Consider the following 23,363-nt stretch of genomic DNA (forward strand, 5'->3'; position numbering starts at 1 on the left):
CTATCTCTAAACGAGTCTCTAACGAGATGAACACTAAGCTGGGTAAGTTACCTACTCTTTTTCTCTTTCTTTCTTTCTCTCTCGATCTAGCTATCCCAATACCTCCACGAAGAGGGGTACAGTTGTCTCGGCATGATCCGGTGCACGCAACCCCGCAGAGTCGCCGCCATGTCCGTCGCTAAACGAGTCTCTGATGAAATGAACACCAAGCTGGGTAAGTTACGTACTCTTTCTCTCTCTCTCGACCCAACTATCTCAATACCTCCAGGAAGAGGGGTACAGTCGTCTCGGCATGATCGGGTGCACGCAACCCCGCAGAGTCGCCGCCATGTCCGTCGCTAAACGAGTCTCTGACGAGATGAACACCAAGCTGGGTAAGTTATGCCCTGTACCGGCCAAGTGCGAGTCGAACTCGCGCACGAAGGGTTCCGTACCATTACGCAAAAAACGGCAAAAAATCACGTTTATTTTATGGAAGCACCACTTAACTATTTATTTTTGCTATTTTTAGCGGCAACAGAAATCCATTATCTGTGAAAATTTCAACTGCCTAGCTATCACGGTTCATGAGATATACGACGACTGGTGACTGACAGACAGACAGACCGTCAGACGGACAGCGCAGTCTTAGTAATAGGGTCCCGTTTTTTAAAAGCTGTCTATAAAAATATCTAAGGTATTGCTTATGATCTTTTTTCCCTCAGGAGACGAAGTCGGTTACGCAATCCGCTTCGAGGACTGTACTTCACCAAACACCGTCATCAAATACATGACTGACGGTATATTACTGCGAGAAGGTCTGCGCGAACCAGACTTGGACAACTATTGTGCCATCATTATGGACGAGGCTCACGAGAGATCGCTGTCTACGGATATGCTGTTCGGCCTGTTGAGAGAGGTAAGTGATAACTTCAGCGCCATCTATTGAGATTATGTGGAACTATGGTCAAAAGAATATGTATCAGTCTTACATTTAGTGGTAGGCAAAAAGAATAGATAGTATAGAGGGGTCCTGTCAAAGTAAATTTTGTAGTCACGGTACATTTACTGCCATCTATCGACACACGATTAAAACTTAAAATAAAATTGAAAATGTATAAATGAATTAAAATATGTTTACGGATATATGATTATTAATTTTTATTGTTCCACAATGACCCATGTTCTTTCACTGATACGTGTTAAAATTGTTAAATATCAAACGGTGTCGCCAACGCCATCTAAACGACAATAGGCCAAAGGTATATGGCGCCATCTATTCGACAGTGACTTTTGCTTGACATCCGAGGCACGTTTTTTTCTTAGACTTTATTTATCTTATACGGAGTTATATATATCTCTGGTGGTAGGTAATGTTGCAATAAGCAATTAAAATATTTTGACCAACAACGGTCGACGAAGGGAAGGCCTACGGCCTACGCAAACTAGACTTGGACAAGTACTGTGCAAGCATTGTGGATGAGGCTCGCGAGAGGTCGCTGTCAATGGATAGGTATGCTCTTTGGCCTGTTGAGATAAGTGATAATTTACGCCATCTGTTGGGAGTACACGGCATTATGTGAGCAAAGGGAAACTTAACCCAACACCTTTCGCGTTTGATGCCTCATTGAAGTTTGTTGTCCTGAATCCGAACGTCTAAGGCTAGGTTCACCCGGCGTAATTTTTTCCCGTATACCGTATCGAATACCGTAGTGACAGCCAAATTTGTAAGGAAACGTTCAAAGTCGTTCACACGGCGTCTATGCGGGAAAGCCGTCTAGCCGTCTGAATGATTTTGAAGGTCTCTATACAAACTTTGCTGTCACTACGGTATTCGATAAAATGCCGTTTACGGTATACGGGAAAAATTAACGCCGTGTGAATCTAGCCTAACAGTCTATTCCATCTGTCTAATATCTTGGTCCAATGTGTATTTGCGTCTCATATTTTGCTTAATGAGAGAGTGAGATGCAATGCATATTGGGTAAAGAAATAGGACAGGTGAAATACCATCCGTAACTAAGTTTTACAACGCCATCTATTATTCTCTTATCAAAACGGTAACCCACTCCATAGCAGTTCGCGCTTTTGTAGTAACTTATTCGTTGAAAACTAGATGTCGCTAGCTTCGTGTTGTTAAGAATAATTTCTAGAAACCGGTGTAAAAACGATTCGATAAGACCAATTATATTCAACATTTCTTGCTAGAGCATAGACCAGGGACAGGAACCGGTTACCTTAACCGGGGTTTTTCATAGGGTTATTTTAGAAGCGGTTATAAAAACCCCTACCATAACGGTAACCGTCTGAAAAGGTAACACTTTGATTCGGTAACCGTATCAGATACGGTTAACCTCTGTTACCGGTAACCGAAATAAAAACCCAGTCTATTCGGTTACCTCATTATAAGGTTTTTGACCAGTTCAAACGATTGTAATCTTTACGCACACTTAAATTCAACTTGTTATTGAATAACCGAGGCTGGCATGGGCGGTCTATGAAGCCAGCACAAACAAGTTTTTTTGCCGTTCCTTTGTTTATCTTTATACCTACCTGTGTGGTGTGTTCTTATTATAAATCTTATTATCAGATCTGGGGGCCTAAGGTAGGTGGGTAAGTTTTATTTATTTATTTTATTAGTTTTAGTTTTAATTTATTTAGTTTATATTAAAATAATAAGTAAATAAAATAAATAGAATAAATTAAATACATTAAATAAATTAAATAAATCAAATAAATCAAATAAATCAAATAAATCAAATAAATCAAATAAATGAAATAAATGAAATAAATGAAATAAATTAATAAATTAAATAAATTAAATAAATTAAATAAATTAAATAAATTAAATAAATTAAATAAATTAAATAAATTAAATAAATTAAATAAATTAAATAAATTTAACCAATTTAATAAATTAAATAAATTTAAATTATTTTATTTAATAAATTAAATAAATTAAATAAATTTAAATTATTTTATTTAATAAATTAAATAAATTAAATAATTAAACAAATTAAACAAACTAAACAAACTAAATAAATTATAAAATAAAATAAATTAATTAATTAAAATACATAAAGTAAATAAAATAAATACTCCCAAGGTCGCCCGTTTAAATCTAATCCTCAGCCCGCAAGTAGCTACTTCCGAGCCTCGACAATAATGTACTATTAAATGTAGCAAACCAAGCAACCGATAATAAAGGTTACCTTAACTGAATGAAAACCTGTTAAAAACCCTTAACAAAGATAGGGTTACCGTTTCAATAAGGTTACCATTACAATCAGGTAACAGTATGATAGGGTTACCGAATGATAAGGTAACCGAATCGATTGGGTTACCGAATTGATAGGATTAAGCGTAAAGAGGGGTTTTCCGGTCCTTGGCATAGACGGCTAATTACTCTTTCTTAATTGGTTAATAATTTGATGTTCTTCGATTATAATACAAAATGAAACTGATGACCTTTGATGTGACCTTTACGCCTGAATAGATGTATTTGTCGTCGGCGTTGGGGTTAGGTAAGGTTAATGAAGGTAAATTTCATATTCTACCAATTAGCGATAGGTTATTTTCGTCATGCTCCTAGGCACAGGTTTTTTCTCATGAAGGAGAGGGAAAGGTGATAATTATCATGCCGTGGGTACTTATGCCTGTCAAATTTAACGTATATTTATTTATACTATTAATTTAATTTGCAATTTGTGTAAAAATGTCCTCTAATATTTATTTATGTTATTTATTCATACTCGACTACGGCAAAGCAAAAGCAGGGTTATGGCTATGGTATTTATGTGGGTGTGTATGTATGTTCATCTGTTTCCTCATGACTTCCAAAACACCTACTCATTATAATTAACTTATTATCTATAAGTATTTGGTAACGTTGAAATTTGGTGATTGGGTTATATTGTAAATAATACAAATTAGTATCTTGTACTTATTTATTTATAAAAAATGCTTCATTATAAATAGGACATTTAAATTACAATACTCTTAAAAACATTAGGCCTAGTATGCAGGTATAAATAAATATAAATACTCTCATACTTCGCCAAAATACTCTCGTAACTTTACCCGACTATGAATAGAAGATATATGAGTTTAACAAGTATGAACAGTCTACACAAGTCTAAAAACGAATACATAGTTAGTGACGTAGATGGGCGTGGGCGAATGGGGCCTACGCTCACGGCCTCGCACTTAGGGAGGCCTCGCAAAGCCAACCTTTTTATTACTTTGGGAAAACACATTGAAAAGGGCCTCGCAGATGTGGTTTTCGCCTACAGCTAGATTGGTTCTCGCTACGCCACTGTGAATAATTGTATTGATTAGAGATTTCAAAAAACAGCACTTAAATATTTAATTTCTAAGTTCATAGTCGGTTTTATAATTTTCTTACAAAAAACAGAACAGTCTTTTTCGATCAGAAATGAACGTTTACATATACTCAAGACATAAGACTAGGGTATCATCCCAGACCAACAAGATATATCTATAAATTATAGCCTATTTTACTATATAGACATAATTAAACAGTTATATTTTAGGTTAGAAAATATGTCAACAGTTAATCACGGGTCTGTCTTAGTTCAGGAATGTCTGACACGTTTTTTTTTTACAAATTCTAATAAAAATAAAGCTTCCAATCCGTGGAGCAACATACTGGCAGTCAATAAAAAAATGTTGAAATTTAAAAAAGGAACTGAACAGTTCCGAAGACGCGTTACAAAAGCGTCAAGAAGCCTAATACAGGCAGTTGATAAAAATAAACAATTGAAGCCCGAAAAAGAAACACGCTCGTAATACTTGTTCCAAATTTAACCCCCCTCAATATTACGAAATACTGGCTGTTAAAAAGTTTGTAATTCAAAGAAAGAATCTAAATTGAGAGCTCAATACTTCAAACACCGTCAATGTTTCCAAATTCTAGCAGTTGTTATGAAACCTTTTTAATAAAAAAGGAACTGCATAAGGAGCTTGAAAACTGAAGATTTAAAGTTCAAAAAGGAACTAAAAGAAACGTTCCTATTTTAAACACAGACGATGTTTCCCGCCATTAAAAAAACATCAACAAAAGGAACTAAACTGATAGCTCCAAGGCTTCGTTCCGATTTTAGACACCGTTTGAAAAAACATAAAATCCAAAAAAGGAACCGAATTGAGCCGCGTTCCTAATTTAAACATGGTCAATGTTTCTCGGTGGCCAGAAGCAGAAACAGGTGTTGCCAGCGGTGTCGCTGGCGGCCGGCACTCAGACCGACTTCGCCTTGGCCCGGGCGTTGTTTTGTCTGACGAGCATAACGCCCATGTTCATTCCGATGTTACCCCATTTGAGCGACTCGCTTATCTGCAACAAGGAAATAATCATTATAGTCTTGTTTTATTTTTTCTTATGCGCTGTTGAACGCAACTACGCTATTTATATCGTGCCTTAGTCCGGCTGGTAGTCTATAAGTATAACTTTATATCTTAAATTGTACGAATAACACCTGTAAATTGTCCACTGCACCTAGGTGTGATTATTTTGGACAGTTTTGTTCACTAATAGAATGCCAAAGACTATTTATTAAATCTGATTACAAATTTTTCAATGAATTAAAATGTTCTTGTGACTCGAAAAGAATCGATAAACCGTATTTATCTTTTAATTAGATTTATTCTTAATATATAAAGACGCCGACTGATAACAGCCCGTAAAGGAATCTATATATATACCAATACTTAAACTATTACGTAACAAAGTGCTAGTAGGTACACTGGCGTTCAAAAGTGCATATGATGTTTCAACCGTAATATTGAGGCATTACGGTTGACATCTATGCATTCAGTTTTGAACGCCACTGTACATTATAGTTGATAATGACTCATAAGTGTTTTTAAACTACGCATATTAACCTCTAGCCGCCCAGAGACCTATAAAAAGGTCTCCTGCTCCATTCTAATTTGAACTTTGTGTTGACAAAATAAAATATCATTTTGCTTGGCGAGGTTTGACGTATGGGCGGCTGGAGGATAAGACTAAGTAAGACCACCTATAACAATAGTGATTAAGACATTAACTAGTAAACCGGTTTCATTCTCTTTTGATGCGAGTTATATGTTCATTGATCTGGCTATTGTCTGAAGTTAATTGAAACAACGTACTTGTTACATAACATATCTTGCTAATACCATTCAAACGTAATACATTTCCGATTTAATTCTTAAACACTTTGAAATTTGAAGTAATATTAACATAGGCTTTACTAGATTGAACAATCTAGTTGTTATTGACTACAGTTTTATATCGACACTGTGACTTCTATTTATCGCGCAAAAACTTGTTTTTAGTTGCTTTTAGTTTTAATAGAAGTTGTACGTCAACCTAAAGATGCTAATGAGAATAATTTTAAAGTATAATGTAGACAAACTAATAAAACGACTGTAATGTCAATGACACTTAAAAATAGACTATGATATCTACTGCTTGTAAGTTTAATTTTAAAGTATAATTGCGGCATTATCTATGAAAAGGGACTTTATTGTCGATGGCGCTTACACCGCACAGCGTCGCGCGGCGTTGTATTTATATCGGAGCATCGTTAAGAATGGCGTAAGCGCCATCGACAATAAGACATAGATAACGTCACAATTAACAACGTAATAAAACAGCTATTTAACTATTCAGTCATGTATGTATATGATAACGCTATTTACGTCAAAACTACCGTTATTAACACCGATATGATCATGCAAAAACTAATACAAATAAACAAAAGTATCTAGTTACGTATTAAGTATCCGTGTACGCTGTATTTTGACCGATAACTATGATAACCTTCGTATTATATAAGTACTATAAATAGCGGCAAAGCCAAGGCTATTTATGTGGGAGCGTAAAACGGGAAACTGTATTTCTATTAATATAGTCTGGCAAACCTATTTGGCAATAGAAAACGGCGCGAAACTAAAATTGTGTAGTTTTCTACCCTATGGGCCTACATTTTTGAAATTTACCTATTTTTTGTACTGGCAAAATTGGCTTGGCAGTCAAGCCCTGACATTTAACAATTTAGATATTTTAATTCGATTTTGTTTCCATGAAATGAGCTGAACTGTACTGTCAGACAGCTGCAAAGTCTACGTTGCTAATTCCGTCAAAATATATTTTGACAGAGTCAATGTAAAGATTTTTTTAAAGAACGTTAACTTTTTAGATGAAGTAGCTGAACAGTACATAAAGATACACATATATTTCAAGTTCATACCCCACAATTCAAAATTTTATCTAGGTATCGAACTCGAAAACTTTTTCAAAACCTGACGGTACCTACATTTAAATAATGGTAGATAATTAACCGCAAACACACTCCCCTGCCACCATACGTCACAAATATAATAATTAAGATATCACACTCTTTATAAAAAAAATACCTAACTCAAAAACAGGTACAACCATATATAAATACATATAATATACTTACGACTGAAAATTAAACATAAACCAGTAAGATTTAGGTTTATTTTAAAAATCGGACGTATTAAAACTAAGTTATTACTCGTAAACCCCGTCTTGATAGAAATCAAAGTATCAAATTGGTCCATTGAAAAAAAACCTAAGGAAAAAAAGGTTATTTTTTCCTTAACAAAGTCAGTCGTGAGTTCTTCGTGACGTAAATGCAAAGTTGTAGAGTTTATTATACCCTTTTATGATGTTTTTTGCTTTATTTTATGCACATATACAATGTAGTTTTATGTACAATGAGTTTAAAACCTTTTAACATTTGGTATACTCCTAAATACTAATTGAAAATGATGTATTGTCGAATTATAAGCAGCTTTTCTTGAAACTTTGAACTCTACACAAAATCTAAGAGAGCTATAATGCAAATATTTAATTTTGAAGGTCTAAAGAACTTCGGTCAATCAATTATGAGTGATTCAGTCTTGAGTACTGTTATTTTTTTGAAAAGAGGATCATTATTTAGTTTTTATGTTTATAATGAAAATGTTTTGAAGTTAGACATGAGTCATAAAATATTTTATTTGCAAAGATTGGCGCACTAAAGGACAAAATCGAGGGAATGACGTAGGCACACCAAGCTGATCAAACATCGTTATTGTTCAATCCAAGGCGAATACCTGACGCTTTTATAATAATTTTGTTTCGCAAATAATTTTGGTTTAGGTATGTATGACTAATTTGCTTTTAAATCATTAGGTTTCCGTTGGGGCCTATATTATTAATTATATACCGTATAAATCTAAATTAATGTCATCCCTTTGATTATATGCAAGTTGATTACGGTAAATAACATTGATTAATTATGCGAATCCTTTTGTAATCGGTATAATTATCAGTTAAGAAACTATGCAAAGTCCGATTATCGTGTTTAAACACGTTTCTCTCGATACACGGGGCACGCAACAAATATTAGTAGATACGTCTAAACTAAGTTAGATAAAACACATACACATATAAGGGGCACATCCTGAATTACCAATCGGTATAAAAATAAAACCTCACCGGTGTCTTAGGTTGCCAGCTGAGAGTCCAAAGCGCCTCAACGATTACCATCAAAAGATGATAATCATGGGTGTTTTCGACGTCGTTAAGCTGATCTGTAACAGAATGGCTACGTTGTGCGATCTCGTATTTTTATTCAGATCCCAGTTTCCATGCCTGATGATGCCCCATGCTTTTTGTGCCCGATGATCGCCGCTTCTTCCAATGAATACCCGATTGAACATTGACGTAAACTTAAGTATAGACAATCACAATAAGCATCGATAAAAAAAGAAAATAGAAAAGATTACATGCATACGGGCAAGGGACTGTTGAATTATCCCGTTTATGCGTGCAATCACAAATAACATTCTAGAATCGAAAATAAACGAAACGTCGATACATAATTACGTTTACACATCGGCGTAAATCGATTTACGCGGACCGATAAAGACCGTTATATTGTTGGTTCTAGAATCTTGATCGAAATTTAAAATTTACTTTCATGCTTAGTAGGGGTTTGGTTACCTGTCTCATGCGAGCTTCTTGAGGTGTCTCCCCGTACCGGCACCAGTGGACGAAGTGCAGGGTATTATGCCAGTTCCTCTCGAACCTGGATTTAGTGGCCATGTCCAGCTGCAATCAGGAGAAGGCTCCTTAGTAGCTCCCATCAAACTGTTCCCACAGTTTCCAAAGAGCAAAAGCGCGAGGCTTTCGCAATCTGAAAAGAGAGTTTTCCAATTCTGACGTCGCACGCCTAACTTCGAAATTCGATTGAAGAAACCATCCAAGGTTTAGAAGTTTAGTTAGTTCATGCAGTAATGTATTAGAGCTTAATGTGCCGTATTGAAACAGATGTCCTATATAAGGCAAACGAAGCATAACAATTACATCGGCTAGACGCGTCTGCAGTAATAAGGTCATTGCGTATTTGCATTTAAAACGAGGCTTCAATTGAAACGGAATCTTACGATTCGAGGCGCGTGTTTTCGAAACTAGTGTAAACCGAGGGATTGTTTGGAAAACAGAGCGCATAATTACTCTGTCGTAAATGTCAACGATTTACAGAGTTGAAAGTAGTATCGACTGAAGGCCGTTCGGTTATAAAAATTCGATAAAATTCTCTTGGGAAACTTAAGCCGCGTGTGGTATGCCGTTAGATGACTAATCAAGGACGTAAGAACGATGACTCCGTTAAGCAAGAGACATGTGAGAAGTCATAGTGAATTGGAAACTCGTCGCGACTAGTTTACCTTTGCTCGAATGTCCTTTTCGCTGTTCGGTGATTCCTGTTTGTCGTCCACATTATTGATGCGGATCACTGAGTCCTTCTTCCAGAATGCACCCAGGGTTGTCTTCACGACACGTTTCCTTACACCTTTCTGTTGGACCGTGAACACCTCTATCTGTTCCGGGTTTTTTGTTTTTTCTGCAGATAAAACAAAATAATTTTAAAAGAGTTTTCTTGACCTTAAGCATACCTGCTTGTCCGGACATCGTTCGCCATTCATCTGTTGATTTCGTTATGTTACGACATGATTTATTTACAATGGCGGTGCGTACGTGCTAAACTAAATCCAGTGCGGCACGCGACGTGAACGTTATCGCATGTCCCAATTACAATGATAAACTGCTATTTCAAGTACGTTTTTAAGAAATATAATGCTATTTAATTACGATAGTTACATACCTTTACCCTTTTTCCACAAGGCGATGGCGTACATATGGTAGTCTGGAGAAAGACAGGAGTCTGGCGGTAGCGGATCCTCCGCTCGGACTTCGAGAATGAATCCGGTCTCCAGAACTGCACACAATATGTTCTGCTCCTCATGTTTAAACCACTTGGTTTCGCGGAGCTTGTGGATCGCTACCGAAGATCCGAAGCGGGGTTTCTTCGGCGCGAAGAGAGCTTGTGCCTGGCTTCCGAAACGAGACAGCAGCCCCTTCACCGTCGGCGGCGGCGCTAGGCTCTTCTCTGGCGGCTTGATCTGCTGGAAGCTCCGGCAGGTCACGAACCTCGCTTCCATTGAACCCTCTACCAAGTTCACAATTCCAATTCACACTCCCACCAACACTGTTTGTTTAAAATGCCGTAGGCGCGGTACTCTCGCTGTCGAGAAATCGCGTTTTATATGCAACACTTTCACAATTTTGTTCGCGTGAGATCGCGTTTACAAGAGTTGTGACTACACGGCGGCGATGCGGCAAATAGACGCGGCGCGCGTGGCCGGGCCGGGTTTTATACGGCGGAGGGGGCGCCGAGCAGGAGGGAGGGGGTACCCTCCCACTGCCTGACCTCTCTAGTGATGGGCAATATATCGTGGATTCAGTTCAATTAATTTACAATATTTTATGATACACTTCGACTTTTATCTCTGATCTAGATTCCGTAATGTAAGGTTGTGACTGCGACATCAATTGCTGGAAGATTTTATTGATTGTTGCCTGATGAGTGTTGAATCTTATATTTGCTGTTGTTTAAGTTATGTTATGCTACTCACATTTGGCGAAATATAACATTTTATTCTTAATTATATTTTTATCACAGTGCTCTAGTTTTGATTACATACTCGTACATACATATTATAGAGCTATTAGTTTTGATAATATTTCCTAAAAATAGTAACAATCAATTATTTTTAATGATTAACAAATTTTAATAGGTTAATTGATTTAATTAATGCGATTGCATATCGTCGGTATTCACAAAAGGCGCAAAAACTACTGCATTGATTGAAAAGAAAACTGAGTGCTTAAATGGTTTTTTGTAGTACTTACAAACAATATATATCGTAATTTAAATTAAATAATGCATTTCACGTTATCCCGGCAATTTGCCACGCTTGATGCCTACTTATCCCAGGAAATGGCGTAGGCACTTGTTTTTACGACAGCGACGGCCATCAGATTAGTTATTGAAGTTAGGGCTTTATCTATGAAATTATTTGCTTATCAAGCATTTGAGTCATTTTATAAAGGATTTGTGAATTTTGTGATACAGCAGTCATGCTTCTTATTCTTACATACTTACGTTTTAATTTTTTATATGACGCTGTTATTTATATGCATTATTGTTTAAATTTTAATGTTGAGTTATTCCTAATGATTAAAATACGTATTATATTTGTCGACAAATTATCGTCAACGTCACATCGATACCTGTCGATACTGTCGACATTCGCCTTCCCTCATCCCTGCGTTCCGTTGCACCGAGGCTGACCTCACAAGCCCCCCCCCTCCCGCCGACTCGCCGGCGCCAGTTTTTTTTTAAATTCACTATTCGTACCGCAGTGATTATGATTAATTATGTAAATAGTAAAAAAGCTGTTCCGGTGTTTGATAACGGGCGCGAAATTGAGAGTAGGTTATGGTATGACAGTATTTGTAAATAAACAAGGATGGCATGAAATGTTAAGTAAGTATATTGTATAGACGATTATGAGTCTCTTTCGAGTCGCCTTTACATAGATTAGATTAAAATATAAATTAACATGAAAATGCAACGGCGAACTTATTTCATCGATTAATCCCAGTAAAATGTTCAATATTTTTTTAAAGAGACATGCGACATATCGTAAGGCGTTTGGTAATCCATACTATGTATTTATGTTATGTTTGTGTCGCATCGGTGTCGCATTTTTAACCTTCAGAGTGTCCAAGGACGAGGTTCTAAATTTGTCAGATTTTTTTTAGGTCTTTTACGACGCAGCCGATTTGGAAAATACTTTTTTTTTATTGGAAATCAGGAACTAGGAGAAATCGCGGGAACTCTTCATAATATGAAGACCTGTTATATATTATATTATAAGTACACCTTTATTGTTTAGGGCACTTTAGGGTACCTATTTTTTTTTGTTATAATTCCGTTCTGAAATTTAAATTTAACAAAGTGATACTGCTGATGAATACCATAAAATATTAGCGTACTGTTATGCGAGCTTTGTTCGTTTCTGTTATTACTAGCTGTTGCCCGCGACTTCGTCTGCGTGGAATCTTATCTTCAACATTTTACATCTTTAGTACATATCCAAGCAATGTTGAAATTAAGTACTTTTCTTTTTTAGCAAGTTGTATGAAGTTTTAAGTCAAGTGGATTTTGATGTTGGTTGCTGAAATTAATTTTCTTGTATTCTCATCATAGGTACCTATGCCCTTATGCAAAGAATCAAGTTCCGCACTCACAAAATATCTGATCTCCATACAAACTTTCAACCTCTTTCTCACCACCTTGGGGGATGATTTTCAAAAATGCTTGAATTAGTTTTCATGTTTTTTTATTTTAATACCTTTTTTTTTGCAAAAAGTTCAAGTTCCTAGATTAAAATTAAATTTACACCCCAAGACGAACTTTCATCCCTTTTTAACCCCCTTAGGGGTTGAATTTCCAAAAACGTTGCAATTACTTACTTTTTTTTGTAATCGGCTATTATGTCTTTTATTAAGCATTTGTAATGGATTCAAACTTTGAACCCCATTTTAACCCTGTTAGGGGATGAATTTTACAAATCGCTGAAATCGCTTTTATTGTCTTCTAATAATATCCCCAAATACAAAGATTCAAATCCCGCGCTCGAAAAAATGTATGATATCTATACAAACTTTCAACCCCGTTTTCACCACCATAGGGGATGAATTTTCAAAAACGCTGAAATTAGTTTTCTTTTATTTTAATTTAATACCTTTTTACAAAGTTTCAAGTTCCTAGCTTCAAATAAAATTTGCACCTGAAGACGAACTTTCATCCCCTTTTAACCCCCTTAGGGGTTGAAATTCCAAGAACGTTGCAATTACTTTTTTTTGTAATCGGCTATTATGCCTTTCTTAGAATTTTCAAAGCATTAGTAATGGATTCAAAATTTTAAACCCATTTTAACCCTGTTAGGGGATGAATTTTACAAAACGCTGAAATTACTTTTAATGTCTTCTAATAATATCCTTAAATACAAATATTCAAGTCCACCACTCGAAAAAATTTTTGATTTGCATACAAATTTTCAACCCCTTTTTCACCACCTTAGGGGATGAATTTTCAAATACGCTGAAATTAGTTTTCTTATATTTTAATAATATATCTTTTTACGAAGTTTCAAATTCCTAGCTTAAAAGAAAACTTTAACCCCATACAAACTTCATCCCCTTTTTAACCCCCTTAGGGGTTGAATTTCTCAAAATCGCTTCTTATCTCTTGTACACTTTATAAATGCAATCTGGTGTGCAAATTTCAACTTTCTGGCTTTTGTAGTTTCGGCTCTGCGTTGATGAATCAGTCAGTCAGTCAGGACACCTGCATTTATATATATAGATTTACTCTGTTGTCTGTGATAAGTCCTTGAGGGGCTTAAGAAGCCGATTGTTATATGTATGTCGGCGGCCGATCGTAAGATCAGGCATATCGTGAAATTTCTAGGCATATCGTGAAACGTGAAAATTTTTGACCTGTACGACGGAGCCCCGCTAAGCTCATATTTCTGGGCAGTTTGCCCTTCTGGCATCTGAAGCAACCTAACGAACCTATCCTACCTAGTATATAATATATTGGTTAATGTGACTATCGTCAAAACATCATGCAGGAACATTACGATCAGCCTGATCTTACGATCGGCCGCCGATATCTATACTAACTTTACTGAATGCGTGGGACTGATCTGGCGATAGGGAAAATTGCCTGTTTTTATAGGGGTCATCGTTCCCGTGACCTTGACATCTAACTCGTGCTTGTAAAAACCTTTCAAGTGTTTCTGACTAATGTCGTAGAATCAATATTACGGGGTATTATGTTTTAGGTAATACAAGCTTTATACCGGGTGTGGCCTGTAACATGAGCAAATAATTAAAACATAGATTGTACTCCTCAAACGGTGACACTTTTATTCAACAACTTATAAAAATTATGAAGTATTTAGACTCCCTATTTTTCATACAAAATAAATATTTTATTCAATGGACACCATCGCCACGCCACGCCATATCATTGTGATTGACGTTGCTTGTCTAGCCTTAAACATAACAAAATTCGCAATAAATCGTGTCTTTGAATAACTTTTAAAGTGTATTAAAAATCAAAATACAAGTTACTTAGGGGTCATTCCAGGTGATTTCAACAAATCGAGTGTGCCGTATGATTTTTGATTTGAATAAAAAAAATTGAGGATATACTTCATGGTGGCAGAAGTGCTGAACCACCACCAGTTTTTTTTTTAATCTTTTAATTTCCAAGTTTTGCCCATTCGAAGTTAACAGTGGGGTTAAATTCCTGCTTGTACAAAATCAGACCTAACTTTTTTTCTATAAAAAGTAACGAAATAATTATTAATTTTTTTGATTAGGTAAGAAATGTGGATATTATACTGTATGACAAAATTTATCTGAATTAACTACAAAAAAATGGTGACCACCCAAAGTGTATACCTAATTGGTCAATTATTGCAATTTTAAATTGGTTCTTGTGCCAATCCTGGTGCATATCAAATATTACTTTTTTCTGAAATATAAAGTACTTGCCGTGTTCATCTTGTAAAATTAATATAATTGTGTTAGATCAATTACTTCTAATAGAAAAATATAAGTGAAAATTGAGAAATTCGAAAAATGCTCGCGTTTGACTCTAAAAAAATCCATGTGGAAGAGAAAATAAAAATTTGATTTTAGTCAGCAAATATAGCTGATATCTTCGTTAATTAGATTTAGAAAAAAAAGTTTTGTTATTTTGCCTATTTTTTGAAATATGATTTTTTAAACTGCTCGTCTCATACATTTTCGCTCTTGTTGTATTTATGCAGATTAAAATATGTACATATGAAACTTATAAATATGAATGAATTCGATGGAAAAATATAAATAAAATCCAGACGATTGAAATTTACTTTATATATTTATAAAAAAAAAATCATTTGCAAACCTTTGCTACTTCAAAATTTTCTGAAGTTGAATAACGTCGCACTTTTAATTCATTTTGAGAAATGGGAACGAAGCTATGATAAGAACGTGTATTTTTTATGGTCCTTATATTTTTAAATCACTCTGATAGATATACCTCAGCTTCTTCGACATCTGATTTTGAGACGAAAAAGAACTTGATCCCATGAATTTGAACAGTCAACTATTAATAACACAAGCACTTACTATAAAGAGTTTGCACCACTTCATTATCTCCTAGATAAATACGATTTCCTATAGAACTTCGATAAAGATTATTGGGCCGTTTACTTATGTTCGTAATTTAGCCATTTAACATGCAAATAAAGCTTGTTAACAAGTCAGGAGGCGTCGGTTATTCACTACACGGCTAAATTAAGAAACATTCGCAAGTGATTCACAATCCTTGTCAGGTAACAGTGCATTGTCGAATTTCTACCCTCATTAAATTTACAAATGAAATTAATGCCATGTCAAAAAAAATATTTGAACATAAAAAACGTAAATAATATCCGTATGACCAATTACCGTCCCATTTTTATTAATTTATAACATAAAACATTTTGTATCGATAGTTGTAAAAACTAGCATGTTAAAAAAAATCATATTTCAAAAAATAGGCAAAATAACAAAACTTTTTTTTCTAAATCTAATTAACGAAATTATCAGCTATATTTTCTGACTATAATCAAATTTTTATTTTATCTTCCACATGGATTTTTTAGAGTCAAACACGAGCATTTTTCGAATTTCTCAATTTTCACTTACATTTTTCTATTAGAAGTAATTGATCTAACACAATTATATTTATTTTACAAGATGAACACGGCAAGTACATTATATTTCAGAAAAAAGTAATATTTGATATGCACCAGGGTTGGCACAAGAACCATTTTAAAATTGCAATAATTGACCAATTAGGTGTACACTTCTGGTGGTCACCATTTTTTTTGTAGTTAATTCAGATAAATTTTGTCATACAGTATAATATCCACATTTCTTACCTAATCAAAAAAAGTAATAATTATTTCGTTACCTTTTATAGAAAAAAATTTAGGTCTGATCTTGTACAAGCAAGAATTTGACCCCACTGCTAACTTCGAATGGGCAAAACTTGGAAATTAAAAGATAAAAAAAAATAAACTGGTGGTGGTTCAGCACTTCTGCCACCATGAAATATATCCTCAATTTTTTTATGCAAATCAAAAATCATGCGGCACACTTTTTAATTCAAATTTGTTGAAATCACATGGAATGACCCTTAGGGCACTTTTGCCCCGGAAGCGATAAGGAACGGGTTTTGACGGATAGTTACTTTCGTAATTATTTAAGATGTATTATGTATTGTGTCAAAAAATTTTAATAAAGAAAAAATATTTCAATAAAACTACAAGTTATTTTCAAAAGTCGCTGAACAAATGGTGATCAGTATGAGGAGTACAGCCTACAGTTAAATTTTTTACTCATATTACAGGCCACACCCGGTATACGCGATTGTACTAACTGTAAGCAATCAATACCAAGCAATTGTTATCAGAGCAACCCTGAAATCACACATCGTCCCGTTTTTACCCTTTGGGTTCGGAACCCTAAAAAGCATAAAAATATTATGGTTTATTTTAGTTTAGTGGCAAAGGCAATGTCGTGATTCTCTTCAAATCCTTGCTTTATAGCTTTGAGAAATTTTATTTTTGAAATTCGGTGTACTCCACTGCGATCGCCAACCCGCCTGCCAAGCGTGGCGATTATGGCATTCACCCCCCATCATGCAGGTCTAAGGGGGAGGCCTATGTTCAGCAGTGGACGTCTTATGGCTGAGATGATGATGATGATGATGATAGCTTTGAGACGTCGCGTCGTACTTATATTTCGACTCTATCATTGTCTGGATTTGCGTAATAAAAATAATTCGCTTACTCCATTCGCCGTATTCCAACTTCAAGATATTCACAAGAGACGACACGTACTAGATCCATTCTAGATACGTTATAGTTTACAACCAATGTCAATTTTACGTTAGATAGAGTAAGATATCTACTAGATGTGAATTGGATCTCTAAGTCATATCATATCCTGTGGAAATCGTTCAAGAGTATCTCCAGAATCGCGCAAATGTCAAATTTGACAGGTTAGATCTTAAACATAGCGTTATGGACGTTATGGTATCTTGGTGATGTCTAAAAGATATCTAATAGATGTCTATTTCAAAATCTATAATACTACTATAATACTAGTAACATATTGCTCATTTGATTTAAGGCCAATAAGGAATAATAAGGAACCTACATACATGGCGATCAAACTTGTATCAAAATAAATTATTTTGTTTTAAAGGTTAAAAAGAAAATGTACCTAGTGTAGGTACTTCAATAAAACATACATTTTCATCAAGCATAATATAATTATATCAAACACCACATATCTAAGTCAACGTAAGGTATGTATACAACTGATAGGTGGGTAAGTGGCGGGGAAGAAGCCAGGTTTTGAAAGGTCCACTTGCATTATTTCTGTAGTTTCAGAGCGAATTTTGTAAGAGTTAAATATTTGTAGGTGATGGGAAATGACTACTCACAAAAGAAGTTTGTATTTAGTACAAAATCTGTTCCAAAACTACCGAAATATTGCTGCGGAACATTAAAAATCACGAACAGCTTAAGCTTAACCCTTTAAGGGAATCAGAAATAATGCAAAATTGAACCCTATCATTTTGAAATAAAGGTCAAAATCAGATGGGAAATATATTACCTGTGCCTTTACGTGTGCCTATAAATAGCTTATATCAAGCATAATAAGCAATACTAGCAAAGGCAACGCAGACAATCCATCAGACGACCGAGGTCACACTTCCGATATGAACACGGACTCGGAAGAAATGCACCGTGCCAACTACATACTTAACTATATTACTACATAATTATGTGTATATTATGACATGAGAACGTACTTTTGGTACAAAAGCTAAACAGTATAGTACCCGCTTTAATAAGAACACGTTTAATACGATTTCCTGCGTGATACGCCATTTTGCACGGACCAGTGTACCCTGCAACTCGTTTTCATACTTTATTACGATTAAGACGCTTTCAATCATTTTCTGTAGGTAGTAGCACAGATTATATGTAGTAGTTTTACCAACTGATGTACTTATGTAAGTACTACACTTTGATCCTTATCACGCACTAAGTATAACACTATTTAATAAAACTGTATACGCCATTACTTAAATGACGACTCCCAGGATCTTAAAAATATTATTTTGTCGAATCTCAAAATTACTAACGAAATGAAACTTCTTTCAGATAGCATTATTGAACTTTAATCACTTTCCAATGATTTAAAACTTATAAAAGACACATCACATCGTCCTATCGACAATAAATGACTCAAAAACTTCTGTAATTTACGAGTTTCGAAGTTCGACGACTTGCATTGAACTTGGTTCCCAGTGCTTACCGATTGCAGACGAGTCGAGAAATTTCAGGAGCCAGTGTCCAACCTCTGTATGTATTTCCAGGCGTGTCTCACTCCGCGATTTCGTCGCTTTGCTACAGGTAGCTAAAAGTATATCCGTTCGGCCCCAATTTTGGGGTTTGCCATAAGCCGCGCGTGGCGCTGTCGCCACCTAGCGGCCATATCTGTGCTGATCGTAACAGACGCGTTTTGTTAGAGAGTGAGTCTTTTGTACTTAGTGCTATTATTTATTCTGTGGTATTTCTTAGTTTTATTTGCAAGAAGTGAACATCGTAAACTTCATTTTCATTATCTGCTTCTCTATTCTCTATCGCTCTTGGATACTTTGAAATATCGATTTTCGATGGTTCGACTTATTCATTTATTTATATGGGACGTCTATTTATTGTTGTTATTGTGTCCGTGCTGGTTTCTCTGAACATCCGACTCTCCTGATACAAGATCCTGAGGTCGCCGGGTCCGGTCACCCCCGACGAAATGCGTATTTGCACAAGCCACTGCATGACATTATGACGCGTAAATCTTGTCAAACTTTACTACGATTAGGTATCGTCTGGGACCTTATAGGTTTTTTGCACCTTCTAATAGAATATTATTTATTGTGAATTAAATTACGCGGCTTATTACAGACTTTGCGGCAGACCAAAAAAGCGATGGCTCGATGTCGTGAAAGCAGGTATGAATAAACGGGCTCACACGAGAGGACGCCCAGGATCGCGCAAAGTGGAGAAAGAAGTAGGAAAGCGGACCCTGACAATGGCCGGGATAACGCTAGGTGGTAGACGAAGAGATAATCCGCAATCATGACCGGTTAAGCACGCAAAACGTAAACAAACTATGTAATTCGCGATAGACACTTTGTTTAGTCTATTCTCTAAACGCAAACATTTAAAAGATTTTGATAACGCCGTTTGTGCATCTCCACGATGTTTTCTTTGCAGTTTTGCTAGAAAATATTCATGTTTTTTAAAACTGGCTCAGCCTCCTTCTAAGACGGTTGTTCGGTTCTAAGGACAGTAAATCAAACGATGTCTTTTGCTCAATAAAACAAGGATCTCTTCGTCAAGGATCCCTAAATGCTTCGATGACGAATGGGGGGCTTCCTACGCTGAGTAATATTTTAGTAACTGCTGATTTTTCTCTTGACTCTTTTGACCTTAATTATTCTTGCTACGTAAATAAAGTCTCGTGCGTTGTTCTTGTTAGTTAGTTTTGGCCCCTTAAGCAATAAATTCTATAAATAACTTAGGTATATTTTACACTAAACAAATTAGAGTTGTTTAATCTATGTACTAATCTTTTCTAAATAAGCGTGATAGTGCAAACAAAAACTCTCTAGTTTCAATTTTTTAGTATGCAGCATTTAAAGTCCAGAGTCTTTGTCATTACATCAGCCTGAAAACTAGTTACTAAACATAACAATGCCTCATGCTTGAAATATTACAACAACTAGTCAATTAGAATGTCACCGTAAAGTAAATGGCGACTTAGTGTTAATTGCACTAGAGTCGCTTTGCAATTCCAATTATATCCATGTTCTAAACGCCTTTACACTAAACATATTCATCCTCATTTGTATTATAGTAAGGTTCAAAATAATGCTGTCTTTACCTTAGGTGTGTTTTCTCTATCGTCTTTTGTTTTGTCACGCGCTAGATCCCATTATTTCTGACGTGTTTTTCATGCGCCCGCTAAAAATGCCCTCACGTGTTCATTATGTATACATAGTCTACTAATTTATTATGCAAACTTGGTTTTACGTCATGTTAGGTTTCATTGACTTTGACGAACAATGTATTATCCAACACTTGTAAACATTGCGGATAAAAACCTACTACTTAATAAATGAACTTAACACAGCTTAGAGGCATTCTTCATTTTTAGGGTTCCGCACCCAAAGGGTAAAAACGGGACCCTATTACTAAGACTCCACTCCCTGTCTGTCTGTCACCAGGCTGTATCTCATGAACCGTGATAACTAGACAGTTAAAATTTTCACAGATGATGTATTTACTGTTGCCGCTATAACAACAAATACCTACTAAAAAGTACGGAACCCTCGGTGGGCGAGTCCGACTCGCACTTATCCGGTTTTTAAGAAATTATCAGTACCGCACCATCAGTTACATTGAAAACTTTAATACTCGTACCAAATACTGCGCCTACTAAATCTAAAACTACAAGCTTGTACTGCATAAGATCTAGGTATGCCATCTTAGTAAAAATGGCTATCATGAATGCGCCAAAAATCGGCAGACCAAAAAAAAGGCGGTAAAAATGGTGTTTATAGTTGTACTCTTCTTATGAAATGCTGTGTAAACTTTATATGTAAATATTACCCAAGTTATATTATGACAGATTTCGAACAACCTTCAATACGATTCTCATATATCAAAGAATATCAAAGAAGGACACACATTAATCTCCTTTCTTTTTGTATCTCGCACCCTTCCATCATTAATCCCTCCCCCCCTCCGTTTTTGCGCAGTAACTGAATGTGCGTCTCGAGATATCGAGACCCTCTATCAGTCATCTTGACAGGCTGATAGAGGTCCGACTATGACCTATATTACTTTTAATAAGGTTTTCGGAAAGCGTTACAGGCTAGGCTATCTTGAAACACTATTTTTTCTCAATATATTATGTCAGAACATGTTCTTCATTAGCATATAAATTGAAAAAGGCGAAATATGATCTTGTTCAAATTCGGAGCACCGCTGCTAAGGACAAATTTCTACGCCACAAAATGTGCTAGTATCAGTGATTGGCTCCCAGTTTTTATTGGACTATGGTTTGGAATACCTAAGTGTAAACTTTTTTTTATTAATAGGTAGGTAATAGCTAACGAGCAGACCAAAGACCAAGTCATTGCTTGATAAAAGAAGGTGGGCAAATTGGCCCATTTGACCAATAAAGGCAAGCATTATGTCACCGGATAGGTTTTTCTATGTTGTAAAACTTTTACTATGGCTGGTAGTCCCAAATCTTTGTATCAAAAAAGTTATTAGCAAAAAGTAGTGTGAGTTGAAATGTGACTGTATAGTTTTTTTTTTCAATACTAAGTTCCTATGTTGCAGATCATGAAGATTTGGTTATTGTGGATGATTTTGTGTCACGATGTTTTTATTAGGTGTCATAATTTTATTAAAACATATTTGACAAGTCTCGCCATACATAAAAAAACCGGGCAAGTGCGAGTCGGACTCGCACACGAAGGGTTCCGTACCATAATGCAAAATAAAAAGAAAAAAAAGAAAAAAAGAAAACGGTCACCCATCCAAGTACTGACCCCTCCCGACGTTGCTTAACTTTGGTGAAAAATCACGTTTGTTGTATGGGAGCCCCATTTAAATCTTTATTTTATTCTGTTTTTAGTATTTGTTGTTATAGCGGCAACAGAAATACATCATCTGTGAAAATTTCAACTGTCTAGCTATCACGGTTCGTGAGATACAGCCTGGTGACAGACGGACGGACGGACGGACGGACGGACAGCGAAGTCTTAGTAATAGGGTCCCGTTTTACCCTTTGGGTACGGAACCCTAAAAATGAAGTGTATATAAAAATCTTTCCAATTGTAGGTATGTCGCTTATTCTTATTGGTTCATAGGCCAGTGTCCGTACAAATCTGCCCATCCTTTTTTACATTTACATACAAATGTAGAAAGTCTTATGATAAGTATCATTAGAATTCGTAAATTTTCGTGTTAGATTCATATCAAGGCAATACACAGTTTTACATATTGTTTGCCTCTGTTTAACATGCATTAGTCCACTTTGTACAATATAACATGTTAATGTGTTTGTCGTGAGCACGATTTGCTAAGTGATGATATACTTTGCAAGTCTCGCAATGCTCAGACTGTTTGTTTGTGTTATGAAATAACCGTCTACCAAGAATGTTTGTTCAAAGATTGAACTTCCTTTAGGTGTAGATATCTTAATTTGCCGTAATTTCTGTTTTCATAGCCCTTTATTGAATACAGTTTATGATGATGCCTTAAGGTTCCGTCTAAGTTAAGTATAAAACTGAGCGTGTTAGGCCATTTGTGTGCAACGTTATCTGGTGAGATAAAATCTAAGAACCTAAACTTTCAATTCACACTGCACCTAAACTGTTACAAAAAACCGCTACTTGGTTAATAGATTGAAGAGACAAACGTGTCTGTGTTAAATTTCGAAACACGTCATTCCCAAACCTGAAGTGAATCTAATGACATCTCATAAAAAATTTAAATCCCTTAAACTCTCATTATAATGAACACAAAGGAACATAAGCTGGAAAACATACGTACATATAAACTGACACATACATACTCAAGAAAAAACCCTCGAAACCCGCGTAAATAAATGAGCTGATATTTTATTCATGAAAACCTTACAATTAAAGTCTGGCTCTCGATCATTTCCTCCTCCAAAATTGGACAAAAGGCCCTTGGATATAGGTAGCTGTATATTATATGCATGTTTATATAGTACCTACTGCGTAAATAAACGCGGCTTA

General features: G+C 35.6%; 2 protein-coding genes across 3 annotated transcripts in view; one reads left to right on the forward strand and one right to left on the reverse strand.

Annotated features, from left to right (window-relative positions):
- The first annotated feature begins 248 nt into the window (after positions 1-248).
- The window catches only part of LOC134669104 (pre-mRNA-splicing factor ATP-dependent RNA helicase PRP16), a 154,342-nt gene continuing 131,227 nt past the window's right edge, over positions 249-23,363 (forward strand). Inside the window, exons 1-2 of the mRNA XM_063526639.1 lie at positions 249-374; positions 705-898. Coding sequence (XP_063382709.1) covers positions 293-374; positions 705-898 — 276 coding nt within the window. The 5' untranslated portion in view covers positions 249-292. The remainder of the gene's footprint in view (positions 375-704; positions 899-23,363) is intronic.
- Positions 3,913-10,693, reverse strand: LOC134669096 (uncharacterized). Of its 2 annotated transcripts, XR_010098855.1 has the most exons (5): positions 10,161-10,692; positions 9,724-9,899; positions 8,999-9,106; positions 8,492-8,586; positions 3,913-5,332 (listed from the first exon to the last, which is right to left on the reverse strand). XR_010098855.1 is itself a non-coding variant. In XM_063526629.1 (4 exons), the coding sequence occupies exons 1-4, from the start codon at positions 10,495-10,497 to the stop codon at positions 5,237-5,239; spliced, it is 717 nt and encodes a 238-aa protein (XP_063382699.1). In that variant the 5' UTR covers positions 10,498-10,693; the 3' UTR covers positions 3,913-5,236. The 2 variants fall into 2 exon arrangements, 1 of the variants encoding a protein (XP_063382699.1); XM_063526629.1 differs by lacking the exon at positions 8,492-8,586 and having other exon boundaries at positions 10,161-10,693.

This window comes from Cydia fagiglandana, chromosome 11, assembly GCF_963556715.1.
Source record: "Cydia fagiglandana chromosome 11, ilCydFagi1.1, whole genome shotgun sequence".
Taxonomy (NCBI): Eukaryota; Metazoa; Arthropoda; class Insecta; order Lepidoptera; family Tortricidae; genus Cydia; species Cydia fagiglandana.

What these genes read in the sequence shown, in the direction of transcription:
- LOC134669096 (XM_063526629.1), bottom strand. Translation starts at nt 10,497, where the DNA reads ATGGAAGCGAGGTTCGTGACCTGCCGGAGCTTCCAGCAGATCAAGCCG. An exon ending in CTTGTGGAAAAAGGGTAAAG is followed by an intron (nt 9,900 to 10,160) that starts GTATGTAACTAT and finishes TTTTATCTGCAG; the next exon opens with AAAAAACAAAAAACCCGGAA. An exon ending in AAAAGGACATTCGAGCAAAG is followed by an intron (nt 9,107 to 9,723) that starts GTAAACTAGTCG and finishes TCCTGATTGCAG; the next exon opens with CTGGACATGGCCACTAAATC.